The following is a 16,804-nucleotide window of genomic DNA, read 5'->3' as shown; positions in this document are numbered from 1 at the left end:
ACCCTGGTTGCATATGAATGGGAGACTTGATGTGTGAGCACTGTAAGATATTCCCCTCAGATGCAGGGTATAGATGGGAGGTGACAGTGTACTGCTACCTGTGTTGCTGTTCAACACAATGTGTGGATAACTGTAGCTGTGTACATTGTACACTAGCCTATGCACACATTATGTTCAGCACTCGAACAATTAGTGCACTGTGTATACAGATTTGAATGCAGGTATAGTATAGTTCACTTGCTTTCTGTACCATGCACTTGAGGGCTCAGTGCACAGGTTCACTTTTAAAATGGGCACAGGTAAAGTCATTCATACAAAAACATGTATGAATGTACAGACACCTGTATGCAAGTAAAAGACAGTGTCTGAATAGGGCTAGATTGTACAAGTGTTGAACATGATGTGTGGATAGGCAAGAGGGTCAGTACTGGCCGTAGCACTCCTTGACTGTACACTTGGTGGCAAACCTGGGATTGTTGCGTAACGTATGAAGCTGCCTCCTTGTAGGTATTCCTTCAAATATTGCAGCCGGGTAATCGGGGACTGATTTTTTTCCAGATATCTGCATGATCTTCAACAGTCATTCTTATGACTTTAACGGTAGCGAATTCCAGGGCCTCCCCCCCACCGCCCCGCCCGTCCTCGCCTGGGCAAAATTGCCTGCCATCCGCGTTTGCGCTTCCCAGCAAGCCCCTCGCCGCCCCGCGTCTCCCAGCCTGCCTCTCCTGACGTGCCCTCTCCCCCACCCGGCATCTTCCTGCGGTCTCCAAGCGATAGCGGAGCGTGGGCGCCCCGAAGTCTCCCTCTCTGTTTTGCATAGCTCCCTCCGTCCACCAATAGCTAGGCGAGCGACCGCCCTTCTTATTAGCATAGACGGCATTGCTGGCCAATGGGCCGGCAGGCGTGGAGCACGCTTGGAATGCGATGTTGCTGCCATCTGCCTTTCCTCTTGGGTGGTGGTGGTGCTGCTGCTGCTGGCGGTGACAGAGCGAGCGCGGCGCGAGGTTGGCACGGCGCGCGTCTCGAGCTGCAGAGAGGGAACCTCCCGCGGAGCCCCGGGGCGGCCTGGGCATCGGCCCCGAGGCCCGCTCGTATTGTTTCTTTGGGCCCGGCGGCTCCGGAGTGAAGCTGGTGCTGCTGGCTGCTCCCAAAGCGGAGGGAGTATGTCAGTGGCAGGGCTGAAAAAGCAGTTCCATAAGGCCAGCCAGGTAAGGGGAACAGCTGCGGGGGGCGGCGGGGGGCGAGCTGGTTCCTCAAGCCAGCCTGAGTCCCCCCCCCGCTTGCAGTCTCGCAAGAGGGATTGCTTGTGAATGCTCAAGGGGTTGGGTCGCCTCTTGATCCTGTTCTGTAGGAGCGTCAGGGGGCTGCCGGTCCTCCCTGCCTGAGGTCCCCTAGACTTCGGCCACTAGGCATTGGCTTCCCGCTGGACTTTTGCTGCCCCCAGTTAACTCTTTTTTTTAAGGCCTCAACGTAAAAAGAGATCCGTGCCTTCCCTTCCTCTTCTTGCAGAAGTCACACCCGCCTCTCCTCCGAAGGGTTCTTCTGCCCCATGCCCAACGGGTTAGACTAATGCGCCCTTTTGCACGTTAGGCAGAGAGAATCCCGTGTTTGCTGCCGTGTACGATCAACAGGGGGTTGTGGCCAGCCCAGTTGCGTCCCTGTATGATGTGTTCGCAGCCCTTCTTTGTGGCATTTGCACACCATAAGGGGTGCATTTTGGAGGTGCATATTTAACCCAGACCAGCACTCTGCCACGAGGGCTTCTTCCCACATCACATATTCAGAAGCCCTGGTGGAGGAGGGAATTCCCAGACAGCCTTTTGGCGATGATTCTGTAGGGAGAGTGAATCCTTTCTCCACATCTCTTTGGTAACTCCTTTCTAGAGAATTTAGCTTGCCCTCTTCCAAAGGTTAAATCTCTTTAAGCCTTCCCTTCTAAGGAAAGGAAAAGGGTTTTGCAAGTGTAGCCTTCTGCACACTCAAGATTTCTTTTCCAGTTGCAACATGGGTTCTTTCTCATCTCATTGGATCGATCAGAGGCCTCAGCTGCTCTACCAGATATGTGATTGAACCAACATCTGCCCATTCATGGGATGGACCTATCCAGGGCACAACACAAAAAGTGGGGGATACTCTACCTTGAAAGATTGGGCTGAGTGCCCATAGTGTAGCAAACATAGGATGCTAGATCTCTAGAGCCCTGGCAAGGAGGTTGTAGAAGGTTTTGCGCTGTGGGGGCTTTCTGGTGCTTGGGGGGGCATTGTTGTTGTTGTTGAGGATTGCTAGCGTTCTGAAAGGAGATCTCTGGCAAAATCCACTATTTCTTCACAGACCACATAAGCTTCTCTCATCCTACAAGTGAGTTGATTTCATATTACTTTAGACTTTATCTGCCCATTGTCATTTTTAAAATTACATCTTTTCCTCTTGTTCCATGTGGATGATGGTGATGTGTCCCTTCTTGGTATTTATGTTCTCTCCCCCCACCCCCAAATAAACAGTCCCATCAAAGGTTGCCTTTTCTCTCATTCCATCCGCAAGGGAATTCTCATGCTTCTCTCTTGTGCTTCTGCTGGGAGATCAACATGCTTTTCAGAGAGCTAGCAGATGCCTTTGGAGAGAGCATCTTATTACTGTTTACAAGCTCAGGCTTGTAAACAGCCACTTGCTTTGTGGCCTGTGGCGAGTGTGAATCAGCTCCAGGTGACCAGGCAAAGGGCTTGTTTCTGCGCATTGGAAAAGAGCGGTTTCTTTTTTTTAACTGTTCTGGCTGAGAGTGTTCCTTAAATGACTATCACAGATGTGTGTGAAGGCAGAGAGGTTGGTTTCTTTGTCATTTGCAACTTTTTGGGACTTATTCACAGATAGAGAACGGGGGCCAGTAGCTCAGTGATAAGGCATCTGCAAGCCCCAGATTCAATCACTGGCATCTCCAGATAGGTCTGGGAAAGACAGTCAGTGTAGACCATATGGAACTAGATGGACTAATGGTCTGACTGTGCATTAGGCAGCTTCCTATGTACAACTCTGCTGAAGCTCAAATGAGAGCTGTTCCATATCCTTAACCACCATATTATGCTCTCAGTTTGTATAACAGAGAGTAGATTTCCCACTGTGCGTTTCACTTGTCTTTATTGGAAAGCAGAGACTCTAATCAGCATTGGTGATAGTTGACATGGAAGCAGCTGTGGGTTAAAAAAAAAACCCTTTGGATTAATTAACAAGGTGTGTTTTTATTTATTTATTTCAATTGTATCCTGACTTTTTTCATGATGGAACTCAAAGCAGCATACATGGGGTTTCCAGGTGGTCTCCCATCCAGCCCCAGTTCTGCTTGGCTCCAAGAAGGTAGTTCTTGATATGTAGATCAAATGCAGTGTTGATCGATCTTCTGAATATCAAATATATATCAAGTGCTTACTGGGAAGGGACCATAGCTGAGAGAGAGAACACCTGTTTCACATGCTGACATTCTAGATTCAATCCCTGGCATCTCTAGGTAAGGTTGGGAGAGCCCTTGTTCTGAAACCCTGGAAAGTCCATGTAGACCAGGGAAACTTTGGGTTTCCAAATGTTGTTGGACTACAACTCCCATCATCCCTAGCCACATTGGCCTTCATGTCAGGGGATCATGGGAGCTGTAATACAACAAAGGCCATTGTGGCTGGGGATGATGGAAGTTGTAGTTCAACACCACATGGGGACCTAAGGCTGGGAACCTCTGAGGTCATTCACAGTGAGGTCATTCACACAATCAGAAGCTGTTCTACACAGGTTTGGGAGCTGCGTGTGCTCCCAATTTTCAGTTGTGTGGAAGCAAGGTACGAGGAGAACCTGGGTAGTTTTCCTTCCTGCCTTGCTTCCACACTATCACTTCTTCCCAGGGGATATGTTGAGGGTGGCCCTATCCATCCCCAGCACAGCATCCTTCCAGTGGCTGTTGCTGGTGTCTCTCTCATGTTTCTTTTTTAGATTGTGAGCCCTTTGGGGACAGGGAGCCTTTCTTTTCTTTTCTTTTCTTTTTCTTTTCTTTCTTAACCGCTTTGGGGACTTTTGTAGAAAAGTGGTATATAACTATTTGTCGCCATCATGATTTACAACATTAGACCATGACATAAGTAGTGCAGAGTGTCAAATGCACAATAAAGCTGTAAGCGATTCTGAAAGTGTCCACATCCTCTGTAGATTGCAGTTTATGAATGTTGGGCGGGTTGTAGGCAGCTGAGCATGTGGAGAGTTGAAATGCTGGAGGCAGCTACTCTTCCGGAAACTCTCTTCTGTGATGGAAGTGCTGCTCCTTCAGGTCCCCTCACCATGGAAGGTACAGGAGGTGGGTACTTGGGAAGGGGCTTTTTCAGCAGTGGCAGCCGTGATTTGGAGCAGCCTTCCAAGAGAGGTATGCCTGGCCCCGTCACTGCCTGAGTTTAGGTCTTTAACTCCAGGGCAGACAGAAGGATGGACAACACGTAATATACAGCATTAACTGCAGAAGATGCAGTAATGGCCACTAGACTATATGGCTTCAAAAGGGCTTTGAACAAATTCAGGAAGGGCAATTATATCCATGGCTTCTATTTGTGTTGTCTATATGCGCTCTCCAGGTCCAGAGGCTGGATTCCTCTGAATACCAGTTGCTGGGAACCAACAGTGAGAGTGGGCACTTTGCCTCCTTTTCCCACTTCTGGGATTCCCAGAAGCATGTGGAACAAAATGGTAGCCAGGAGTCCTGTTCAGACTTTACATTCAACACTCATCCAACAAGCGTAGAGTGCACAAAGGCACAGTTACATGTTATGTTGAGCTCAGGTACAGCAGTACACTGCCTGTCTGTGCCATGCATTTGAAAGGCCTCTGCAGCCCTTTTAAGGCATTATGTGGTATATGGTTGTGTGAACCAGGCCCATATGTTGTAGGAGTATACAAATGTCTGTACACTCACACAGGTTTTTGTGTGAATGTGTACTGCTGTACCTGTGTTCAAAATTACATGTGAATAACTATACCTGTGTACTGATGTTTACCTGTATCCACTGTACACTCATACGAGTAACCTAATGTCTGAATAGGACTAATGTGACACAAATGTACAGATATCTGTACACTTGTACATGTTTATGTGTGGACGACTGTACCTGTGTTCATTTTCAAAGTGAGCCTGGGTACAGGACCCGCAGGTACCGATAGGAAGTGTACTGCTGCACCTGTGTTGAACATCCCATGAGAATAACTGTACCTGTGCAAAGATATTTACCTGTGTCCACTGTGTACTTGTATGAATGCTCAACATAATGTGTGAATAGGACTTGTTACCTTCATACATCTGTACACCACAGATGTACATTTGTTGCAGTCCTACATCTGTCATTTCTACGACCTACTAGGCTATGTACATGAGCAGCCCTACCCAGGATAGGGAAGCCCTACCTGGGCATGGCTGCTTGTGTGCAGTGCTGGGATTGAGGCCGATCCTGGTTCCGCCTCCCTAGCAACCTGTCGTCTTTCTTTCTAAAGAGCTATGTACAGGAGAACCTCCGTATCTGTGGGGGTTCCATTATCCACTACGCAGATACGGAAACCGTGGATATGGAGGCATTGGGCCGATGCAACTGTGGGGGTTAGGTTCCTGGAGGTTGAGAGAAATGCCAAAAGGAAAAGGAGTTAAATTGCCCTTAAAATGCCGGTGGGGTGGGGTGGTGGACTACTTTGCTTCACGGGTCTCCAGCAGTGTCCTCGAATAGTCAAAAATTGGCCAAATATTGCAGTTTCCCCGTTTTCTTTTTTTAAAAAGGAAGCCATTTTGAGGCTCACAATCTCAAAATGGCAGGTGGAAATGACCTCCGAGGTCATTTCTGGCCACCCCAGACCCACAGATAAGTGTTGTTAACCCTTTTAAAGCTGTCCCCACCACCCCCACCCCCACCCCCACCCCGGCATATTGACACCGGGCAGGTGTCAATTCACACATATACTGAGATCGGGTGTCAATTTCACAGATACCTGAAACTGCTGATACTGAGTCCGTGATTGACGAGGTTCTCCTGTATGTGGAAGGTGCTATATTAGTAAATAAATAATGGTTGCAGAATTCCTACATGGCAGAATGGCAATATCACTTCAGACTGCAAGTGAGGGATTTTTATTATTTATTAGAAACATTTGATATACCGCCCACTCCAAAGACTCCAGGCGGTGCACAAAAACATGCAGGCAAGACAACATTAAAAATTACATTCTAAATTAAAAACTGAAGTAACTAGCAAAAAGCAAATAGGTAAACTACAGGGCAAAAGCCTGATGAAAAAGAAAAGTCTTCAATAGAGATTTGAAGATCAGTAAGGAAGGGGCTAAACGAATCTGGAGGGGAAGAGAGTTCCAAAGAAGGGGGGCAGCAACTGAAAAGGCCCTTCCGCGGGTCCGAGAAATATACATTTATATACTTTCCCCCTACATCAGGGATTGCCAACCTTCGGCCATTGTGGCTAGAGATGTCTGTTCCCAGATTGGGCACTCCTGCCCTACATCACAAACTCTTAGGAGGCAGCCTTATTCAAAGTCAGACAATTGATTCATCTAGCTCAGGACTGTCTACACTGACTGGCAACGGCTCTCCAAAATTTCAGGCTGAAGTCTTTCCCATTCCCAGCCCTCCCTGGAGATGTCAGGGATTGAACGTGGTACCTTCTGCATGCAAAGCAGATGCTCATCTCTGAGCTATAGCCCCATCACCAACCCCTTGCGAACAGAAAATTGGCACAGCAAGCCAAGGATTGGGATAGAACATTTCTCCCTGAAGTGCTATCTTCTTATATGCTGGGTGGTTTTCTTGTTGCTTTTTCTTAGGAGAACATGGATTCAGAGTCATATTCTCCATATGCAGTCTGGTGTAGTACAGTCCTCTTAGGATTCCACCACTATTCTTTGCTGCCAATGTAAACTAGAGCAGACCCTACACCTGGAAGAGAGAATCGTGGAGATACTCTGCATCTTTGTCATAGTGACAGGATGAGCTAATGTGAAACACACATGGCTCCAGGGGAATGAATTGCTGAAGAGCCTCGGGGATGACAAAGCTTGCTAGCCTCCTGTTTTGTCAGGCATGCCATTACAATCTGGCCAAGGCTCACTTTGACAGAGAGGGTGCTAGGGAGAAAAGTCTGAGGCAGGGAACGGAGAGAAAAGGGGATTAATTCTCTCCCAAAGGACAGGAGGCTGAGGGAAGAGATTCCAGAAGCTGGCCCAGTTCCCAGGGCAGGGTGAGAGAACTCTGAAGTGAACAGAGCTCATGCTGGAGGCACGATTGAGAATGGAGGCGCTCCAAAAAGAAGCCTGAGGTGAGGAAAGAGGAATGGGGCATGAAGGCTTTTGCATGCCATTACATGAATGGACGAATGGAGGGTGGGGGATATATTGCTAACGAAGCAATATTTAGTGTACTGTATTACAGAAGAGTCTAAAAACAGTATACACTCACACAAGACCTTTGATTTTACTTATTTGTTTAAGGAATTCATATCACTCCTTTCAGCATCTCAGAAGCGTCCCTAGTAGTCAGTCTGAATTCTTTCTTTCTTTCTCCCCCTCCCCTCTCCCTCCCTCCCCTAGATTGTATATAGATATCACATGAAAACCTTTTGTCAAATTCAAAACTTCATTGTGAGTGGGAAACTACACAAGGGTTCTAACCATTAAGTCATTTTGATTTGAATGCAATGAAATGTCCCCATTTTGTGACCGAAGGAATTGTAATAGCAGCAGCTCTGTCTATTTAAACATGCAACGATGCTTGGTTTGCAGTGGGGGTGGCATTTTGGTCCAGTTTTAAAATGGGGGTGTGTGGGTCAGGAGTCCAGAACCTTCCATTGCCCATGGTTTACATCACCACCATGCCTGCCAGTGCCAACATGTCTTTATTTCCCCATTACTTAACTGATGGCAGGTATGCACCACAGCCTCTTCCCCCAGGCTCTTTTCTCCTAGCCGGTGAGAAGGGCATTTGCCTTGGCACGCCTGAATGTGCTCTCAACCCTCCTAGAGGGTCTCTACCTCAGTATTTCTTTTGCTCAACAGTTATGCCCGTGTCAGTCAGGAGCAGTTGAGACAATTGTTCATATGTTGCTTCACTGTTTGTTTTATAGAGATATTCAGCTAGCACTTTTGTCTAGATTTCCAGGTAGAGCGTTGGCCTTTTATGTGTCTCTCCTTTTGTCCAACCGTGATGTTAATGTTTCCATCAAGGTGGCAAAATTTTGCTACATTGCAAGCCATGTAAGGAAGCAATTGGTAAAATCATGAATGTCGATGGTACTATATGTTGTTATATTGTAAATGGTGTTTTTGTCAGAAAGTGCTGGCAGAACCATGATTGCTGGAGGTTACTACTTGTCTGTGGTGCTGTATTTTGTCTGTTCAGTGACTGAAATAAAGTTTCCAGTACTGGAACTAACCCTGACTGAGAGAAAAGCATTTGGGGAGAGGGGCCACAGGGAGGTCAGGCATGGGATGTGGTTGGATTTGGCCTCCCCATCTGTATGTCCTTTCTGATTTTAGAGTTGGGTCCCCCACCCACTTTTGAGGGAGTTCTGTGCTTGAAAACGTAACTGTTAAACTATGTCTTCAACCACAGATTTGCTCCCATCAGCTCTAGTTTGGTCCAGAGGTTGTAGAGGTTTGAGGGAGGCACCAAACTAAAACATAAGACATGTAGTTTTTCTAAAACAAAGCTGTTTTTTTTTTTAAAGTCACAGAATGCAGGGGGAAAAGAATCCCGGGATAAACATAGGGTGTCAGTTTCCTGTCAGCCCACACACCCTCCCTAGTTGTCGCCAAACGTCGTCTTCACACAAGCTGTTTGTGACCCACCTAAACAAAAGCAAAAACCACAGCCCACAAACCATGTATGGTGGACCATGAGGGACTCAAAAACTCTCCTGAGAGCACAAAATGGTGGCGTGGGTGGGATAAAGAGAGGTTGAGCACCTGGCAGGCCTCAGTGGCTGGTAGGACATGTTGGGCCTACTGGATTGTCAACTGGGCAGGCCCACCTTAAGAAATCCCTTATTGACGACTTCATTCTAGTATTGTACAAAATACAGGCTTTGTGTGCTTGCATGAGGCTTAAACGTCAAATGAAATTAAATAAGGAAGCAGCAACATATAATTCAGGCAGAATTTAATCTACCCAAGCTGGTTTCTGAGGGGGAAGAAATCTTTGTACATTCTCAAAGCATGCATGTGTGGTGAAAAATAATCACATCATCAGAAATTCGGAAGGAATGGGGAGAGATGCTTGGGGCAAAGAACTCCTGTCAGTTCTGATACATTTGATGCCCTGAGGGCAAAACAGCTTTCCCGACTAATCATTAATATAGGCCAGTTCTACATCAAAAATGCTACATGTAGTTTTCCTTTTGATCAATACTTCATCATTTTACCACTCTAGCATTGCAACAAGAACTGGCTGGTTGGTTGTTATTAATTGATTTTCATCTCCCGCCTGCAGTTTGGTTCCTAATGATAAAAATAATACTTAGTAAATGACTAAAAAAATGAGATGGCACGCAAACAGGATAATAGCAATAAGAGCCTGCCTATGGGCTTTGTAGTCTTTTTCTAAAGGCTTTTTGCTGACATTTGGCTAGATTTGCTTAGGTTATCAGAACACAGCTGCCTTATACCAAATCAGGCCATTGGTCCGTTTAACTCAACACCGCTTTTATACTGACTGGCAGTGGCCCTCCAAAGTTTCAGGGAGGAGCATTTCCCAGCCCCATTTGGAGATGGCAGGGATTGAACCTGGGACTTTTGCATGCCAAGCAGATCTACTACTGAGCGACAGCATTCCACACTCAGCTAAAATGCTCACTGTGTGACTTTGGACCAGTTACTTTCTCTCAGCCTGCCCTACCTTGCAGGTTGGTTGTGAACATGTAATGGGGGAGGAAAGAAACTTTGCACACTGCCCCTTGCAGGCAGTTGCAACGGCAGATATAGGGGAGCCACAGCAAGAGAGAGGGCATGCACATACCTCTTGTCTGTGGGCTCCCCAGAGGCATCTGTTGGGTCACTGTGTGAAACAGGGTGCTGGACTAGATGGGCTTTCTTGGGCCTGATCCAGCAGGGCTGTTCTTATGTTCTTATGAGATAAAAATGAAACAAATAATAGTAAAAATGTGTCAGAAGAGTTCCTCTAGGGAGAAATCAAGACATCTTACTGGTGGGTGGGGGAAACCCCCTCTTTGAACCAGTTTCTGGGTTTAGGTTCAGTTAGACCTCTGATAATATTCGGCAATCTCTCAGCTGCCTGCTGGACTAAACTGTATTCAAAGACAGTCCCATCTGAACACATAACAGTAGTCCAGCTTGGAAGGAACTAGACTAGAGCATGAGTGATTAGGCATCTGCATCCTGTTCAAAATCCAGCAAGGGAATCTCTGCATAGAAACCACTTTTGAGTGCATCTCTCTCTTGCTGAACTGGAGTAAAATCCATGCAAATCTCACATGCGTACACACACAGACACACAGACACAGAGTTGTAGAATGTTGGTGTGGTGTGGTATGGTGTTGAATTCTCAAGGGAGGTTATTAAACTGCCAGCTTTCGAAGCATTTCAAAATAAATGTAGATAAATATCTTCTCCAGATAGGACTAATTAAACCCAGTATACGGCAACCCTGTGCAACATAAAGGCCATGTTTGCATTTTTGAAGTATTACTTTTGATAGTGATTGAACACCCCCTGTTAAATTAGTGGTATGAACAATGTTGTTTAAATCTCCTGCTAAGAATGCCCACGCACTGAGGCATATCTTCTGGGAAACAAAATTAAGAGGTTTTTTGACCCCCCACCACATGTTCACAAGCTAGAATTGAAGCAGTGTAAACTATTGCCATCTGCAAGCTTCAGAGTAGCAGCTGCTGGGATAGGAGGATCACCAAAGGCTTCATCCGCGTTGAATGTCATTCCATCCAGGGAGGAGAGCTGGTTTTGTGTTAGCAAGCATGAAGTGTCCCCTTTGCAGAGCAAGCTCTGCTTTGGTTTGGATTTGAATGGGTGACTACATTTGAGCGCTGTAAGATATTCCCCTTAGGGGGTGTGGCCATAGTGGAAGTGCAGGAGCATCTGCATGCAGTGGAATGCATAGTGGAAGAACATCTGCATGCAGCAGGTCCCAGCACCAGTCCCTGGCAGCATCTCCAGATAGGGCTGAGAGAGACTCCTGCCTGCAAACTTGGAGAGCTGCTACCAGTCAGTTTCAAGCCGGGCTGCTCTGCAGATGTCGGCCTACAATTCCCATAATCCCTGGCTATTGACTGCTGTGGCTGGGGATTATGGGAGTTGTAGTCCAGAAGCTGCTGGAGAGCCAAAATTGATCAGCCTGAGTGTAGACAATACTGACCAATGGTCTGACTCAGTATAAGGCAGCTTCCCAAAACTGGCCATGTAACAGGAAGACCCTCAAGACGCACCTGTTTTCACAAGCCTTTAACTGAAATTAATTTTAAATGATTTGATTTGTTTTATTAGACTGTTTTTACTGTATTTTGTGAAATTTTAATGGTTTCAACTCTGTTTTATATTGTTTTAAGTTTTGTACACTGCCTAGAGATGTACATGTCAGGTGGTATAAAAATATGATAGATAGATAGACAGATAATATAGTTTCTCATAGCACCAGGGCCTTCAACCATTTCTGGGGATTACTTCTGAAAGGGAGAGAAATCAGTTTGTGAAGAGTCTGGGGAGATTCCGGTGGGGGTGGGGGGTGGGGAGAGAAATCAGATCATAGGGAATTGGCTTGTAGGGAGACTAGGGGAGAGATTTGGCTCTAAGGAGGTTGGGAGGTTGGGGGAGAATTGGCTTATGGGTGGTAATATTAAGAAAGTTGAGGCAGGAGACATTTGCTTGCAGGAGGAAAATTGGTGCACAACATATGTTGGGGGTGGCAGTTCATCACACCACCTTTGGCACCAGGGGATTTGGTCTGCACCTGGTAATTTTAATAAATGAATTGACTAAACATTGCAAGCCTTTTTGGAAGTCTCCCATTATAACCCAGAATGACTTTGCCATTGGAATGCAATGACTCCACCTGTCTTACGTTAGATTAGGGTGTTTAAAGGCTCAGTGGGTAGCAATATTACTTTATTGTCAAATGAAAGGAATAACGGGACTCTGTACAGTGAAATTCTCTGTGTGGTTGCTTGGAAACTACTTGGACTGTTTCTACTTACTGGTGGCAAACGTATGACCTTGGCTTGGGCAAGGCTGGTGAGGCAGTCTTGATTTTGGATAGAAAAGCACTGCAAAGGATAACTACAAATGAAACATTGTGAAATTTGCCCTGGGTGGATTTATCTGGTTAAAGCTTGTATTTAGAACAGGCCTGCACAAATTTGTGACCTACCAAGTCTGCAACTTTTGAGCGGAGGATGTGCTTTTAATTATTTTAAGGTTTTGTATGCCTTCATGGTGATGCTATTTTATATGTATTTTATACATGCCTGTTTGGTATTTTCCTCTTGCATTTCTCTATTTTCTCAAAATACTTATTTACCACTTATTATTTACATGCCACTTTTCAATGAAAAAGTTCTCAAACTGGTTTACAAAGAAAAATAATAACAAGATGGTTCCCTGTCCCCCAAAGGCAAGAGTGACTCCAGAGGGTGGGCAAGGCTTGGCAGATGCCTGCTCAGACAAGTAGTTTGTTCCTCCCACCAACCACATCTCTGTTTCAGAAATCTAATGTGTGTGACACAGCTTGCCCACCCACACATCTACTCTGCCCCTTCTGTGCCTTCCCTCAATTCCCCCCCCCCACCCAGGTGCTGCTATTGCCCAAAGGGTTCACAGTCTAAAAAGAAACAAGGTAAACACCTGCAATAGGCACTGAAGGAATAAATGAAACAAATAAAATTAAATTAAACTATCAGTACCACATCTGCAGGACTTGGCATGTGGTAGGTTATTCTGGATTTTGTTAAAAGACAACAACAACAAAAAAGGAAATCCTTGATTCTCATTCCTTTATATCTGGAGCTCCTCTTGTGACAAATCTTCTACCCAGCTTTTCCTCTAACCTTGCTTCCACACAACTGAAAATTGGGAGCACACACAGCTCCCAAACCTGGGTAGAACACAGTTTTTTGATTGTGTGAATGACCTCAGTGTGTCTGTGTGTATGCAATTTGCTACAACTGAATATGTTTTATTGTAGCCAGAATTTAGCTCAACTAGTATGTATGTAGCATTTTTTCCTTTTTTGTAGGCTAGGGTTACAGATGTTCTACTTTTATACCATCTTATTTATAGACCTGCCAAGCTGCACATTGAGTGCAGAGCTCTTTGTAAACTTGGCTTCTAGTTACCTGTCAAACTTACCTCACTGACACTAATCTTGGCTGTAGAATGAACTATGGTGTAACCAACCTTTCATGAGCAATGCTGCATAGTTGAAAAGACTTGATGTTGGAGATCCAACCTTATTGAAAGGTCCCAACTATTTTAAGTGGCCATCTTGCACATTCCTGGCTCTTTAGATACTGTGTAGAATTATTTTGTTCCATAAACTTGATTAAGATTTAGATCTATGATATAAAGTCCATGGTGTATTCTTTCAAGTTACTGGTTCCAAAATCTATGTGTCTCAATCATTCTTGCATTGTATCAGGCAGTTTGGACTGTCACACAGACTCAATGGTTTCTTGTTTAATAAAAAGCCTCTTAACCATCTTTCCATCCCCATTAACAGTGATGATCCTTCATAATGTTTTTTTTTAAAGTTAGTCTGCTTCTCATGTTGCCTCATCTAGTACAGGGACAGCACTTTCATAGGAGACTAAAACCTGGACATCTTGTAGGAGAGGCAGGCAGCGTGAGAGGCATTGACTGGATGTGATTTGGATTTAAGGGCTCACATGGTGAGGGCAGATTTGAGAAGGGAGTGAGGAGGTAGAGTGGTTGCAACTGCCTAAAAGACCACCCCTGCACAAAACCGCCTCCCCCTGTGTTTCTCTAGTGATGCCCTCATATGTTTTCCAACATTCATTGAGGTGCGGTGTGTGTGAGGCATGAGAGGACCTTTTCTGTGGTGGCACCTAATATGTGGAACTCCTTTCTGAGGAAAATCCATTTGGCTTCCTCTTTAGAAATCCATTTGGCTTCCTCTTGCCATTACCTTAAAAAAAACAAAAACAAAAACAACCCCCCCACCCCTTTTTAATTCCATCAACCTTTTAAGTTCTGTGGCTTCGTGCTCTTGTTTCTCCCCAAGATGACCATATTTGGATTAATTGCTCTTTGTTCCACAGAATCACTTGCTTCATTTTTGAGATAGTTTTCTGTTAACTACTTTGAACATTCTCAGATTGCAGGGGGAAAGTGGGATACTTTTTTTTTTTTTTTGGTAAATAAAGTTGCAGCTGAGGATGACCTGCAGCCTGGGATAAGATGATGGGAGGAAGGATGGGGTGAAGGACCCAATCTCATAGAAACACCCTCCAAAGCTGCTATATGCCCCAAGAGGGAAGTGTCCATTGCACCAGTATATAGTTTTCCTGGGCTACGGAACCTCCTAGAGCAGGGATTCTCAATGTTGTGTCCCCAGATGTTATTGGACTTCAGTTCCCTTAATCCCCAACTAAAGGCCACTGGGGCTGGGGATTTTGGGAGTTGAAGTCCAATAACATCTGGGGACCAAACGTTGAGAATCCCTGTCCTAGAGCTCTGCACACTCTGTAGTCTCTGATCCTGATCTCCTCCCATCCCTGTGGCTGCTATTTCAAGTTTAAAAAACAACACAACATGCATTTTGCTTGCATCTGGTTTGATCTTAAATTTGCCTCATCGAACCCAGAGTGCGAACTCCTGGTTTTCTACAATATGTCACTTCTATTTGTTGAAAATGGCAAACTCACCAGTAGCTGCTTGAAACGTTAGGCCTTTTCTGCCCTGGGATGTGATGTGCCATTTCATAGATTGCTGAATGGCAAATCAGCAAGTGGGCAATCAAGGGAAGACAGTAGAGGTTTGTCAGGGAAGTCTTGAAGATTCTGGAGTACAAAGTGCTTTTTTGTGGTGCAAGGCGTACACTAGAAGAATAGCTTCAGCAGACAAGTTTTACAAAAGACTCCCAGTGGTGGGGTGACGTGGCACTGCCTGGTGCAAACTGACTCTCTATAGAAAGTGCAAAATCATGTTATGTTCACAGAATCTTACTTGATTCAGTTGGGGACAAACAGATCCTTTGTCTCTCTTATCTGAAAATTTGCTTCTTATTGTCCGGTCGTTGGATGCAATTAAACAAGGTCCAGACACTATATCAAGTGCAAGATTGCAAGAAATGCAGGGGTTGCCCTTTAAACGTGGTTTTTCCATGGAAGCAGCAGCAACCCACTCCCTTGGGGTGTGTGCTGTATACCAATTCCATGATTTGGAACCATGCAATCGCCTCTCTTGTGGTGGGTCATTGGATTTTTCTCCATGGACAAGCAGCTCCCATATACCTAGAGTAAATATAAAGGGCCCCAAAGTTTGCAGTTTATACAATGCATGCATATTTTCAGTAGCTTTGATAGGGCAGGGCCACCTAATGGCACAGCGGGGAAATGCTTGACTAACAAGCAGAAGGTTGCCAGTTCAAATCCCCGCAGGTACGATATTGGGCAGCAGCGATGTAGGAAGATGCTGAAAGGCATCATCTCATACTGTGTGGGAGGAGGCAATGGTAAACCCCTCCTGTATTCTACCAAAAGGAAACCACAGGGCTCAGTGGGTGCCAGGAGTCGAAATCGACTTGACGGCACACTTTACCTTTATGATAGGGCAAGACTTATTAACCTTACAAGATCCTATCATATGGGATCATAATCTGTAAGGAGTACAGCTGATATTAAAAGGGTTGAAAGTTTGAGTATCCACACACTGCAAAGTCACAGTGCTAGGCTGTCTATAGATGATGATGATGATGATTAGAATATTTACAGATTGCTTTTCAACAAAAACAGTTCTCAAAGCAGTATACGTAGCAAAAGGAATGAGAAGATGGTTCTGCCCCGAAATTGCTCACAGTCGAAAGAGAAATCCAAGGGAGACACCAGCAATAGTCACTGGGAGGGATGTTATGTTAGGCCAGATAGGGACAGCTGCTCACCCACCTCTTGCTAAATATAAATAACAGCTCTCTATTTCCCAATTTGCAGAAATTAATACACTGAGAAATTGTGAGTGACTTCTCCCTTACTCCTGCTGTGAAGCTAGCCCTCATCCAGCATAGGCAGCTTGATGATAATTGTGCAGTCCCCTTTCTATCCATCCAGATACCACCGCAAGGCTCATCTTTTCTACCAAGCCTGTGCCTTTACTGCTAGTCAGCATCCCCAACAGAATCAAAGAATTGGTTCAGATCCATTTTGTGTTGCCTTTGCCTTCCTTTCCCTTTGAGTCTCCTCTCTGTTGAAACTTAAATTGTAAGCACCTTGGGGCAGAGTCCTGGCCTATCTTGCTTAGCAAAGTGTTGATGATACAAATAAATATGTAATGCAGCAGAGGGCAGTCTCACTGCTGGGGAGAAAAACTAACTTGCTTCATTTTCCTAATTGTAAGTGCTCTCCCTTAGGAACAGAGGAAGTTGCCTTATACTAAGTCAGACCCTTGGTCCATCTAGCTCAGTATTGTCTGCAATGACTGGCAGCAGCTCTCCAAGGTCTCAGGCAGGCGTCTTTACCAGTCCTACTGGAGATGCCAGGGTTGATTGAACCTGGGGCCTTCTGGATGCAAATAAGATGCTTTAGCACTGAGCTCC

The 16,804-nt window shown here is 45.4% G+C and overlaps 1 protein-coding gene across 5 annotated transcripts in view; it reads left to right on the top strand.

The window, feature by feature from the left end:
* The window catches only part of SH3GL3 (SH3 domain containing GRB2 like 3, endophilin A3), a 196,410-nt gene that overhangs the window by 157,001 nt on the left and 22,605 nt on the right, over positions 1-16,804 (top strand). The window contains exon 1 of one of the 5 annotated variants that reach the window (XM_053271899.1): positions 915-1,208. The exons of 1 other annotated variant lie outside the window; for it this stretch is intronic. In XM_053271899.1, the coding sequence (XP_053127874.1) occupies positions 1,164-1,208 (45 nt within the window). In that variant the 5' untranslated portion in view covers positions 915-1,163. Of the gene's footprint in view, positions 1-914; positions 1,209-2,340; positions 2,359-7,168; positions 7,332-16,804 lie in introns of those variants that run through there. 3 more of the 5 variants (XM_053271895.1, XM_053271898.1, XM_053271897.1) reach the window with 3 other exon arrangements.

Source organism: Hemicordylus capensis, chromosome 10 (assembly GCF_027244095.1).
Source record: "Hemicordylus capensis ecotype Gifberg chromosome 10, rHemCap1.1.pri, whole genome shotgun sequence".
Lineage (NCBI taxonomy): Eukaryota > Metazoa > Chordata > Lepidosauria > Squamata > Cordylidae > Hemicordylus > Hemicordylus capensis.
The sequence above is the reverse complement of the archived record's forward strand: the minus strand, read 5'-3'. Positions and strand labels throughout refer to the sequence as shown.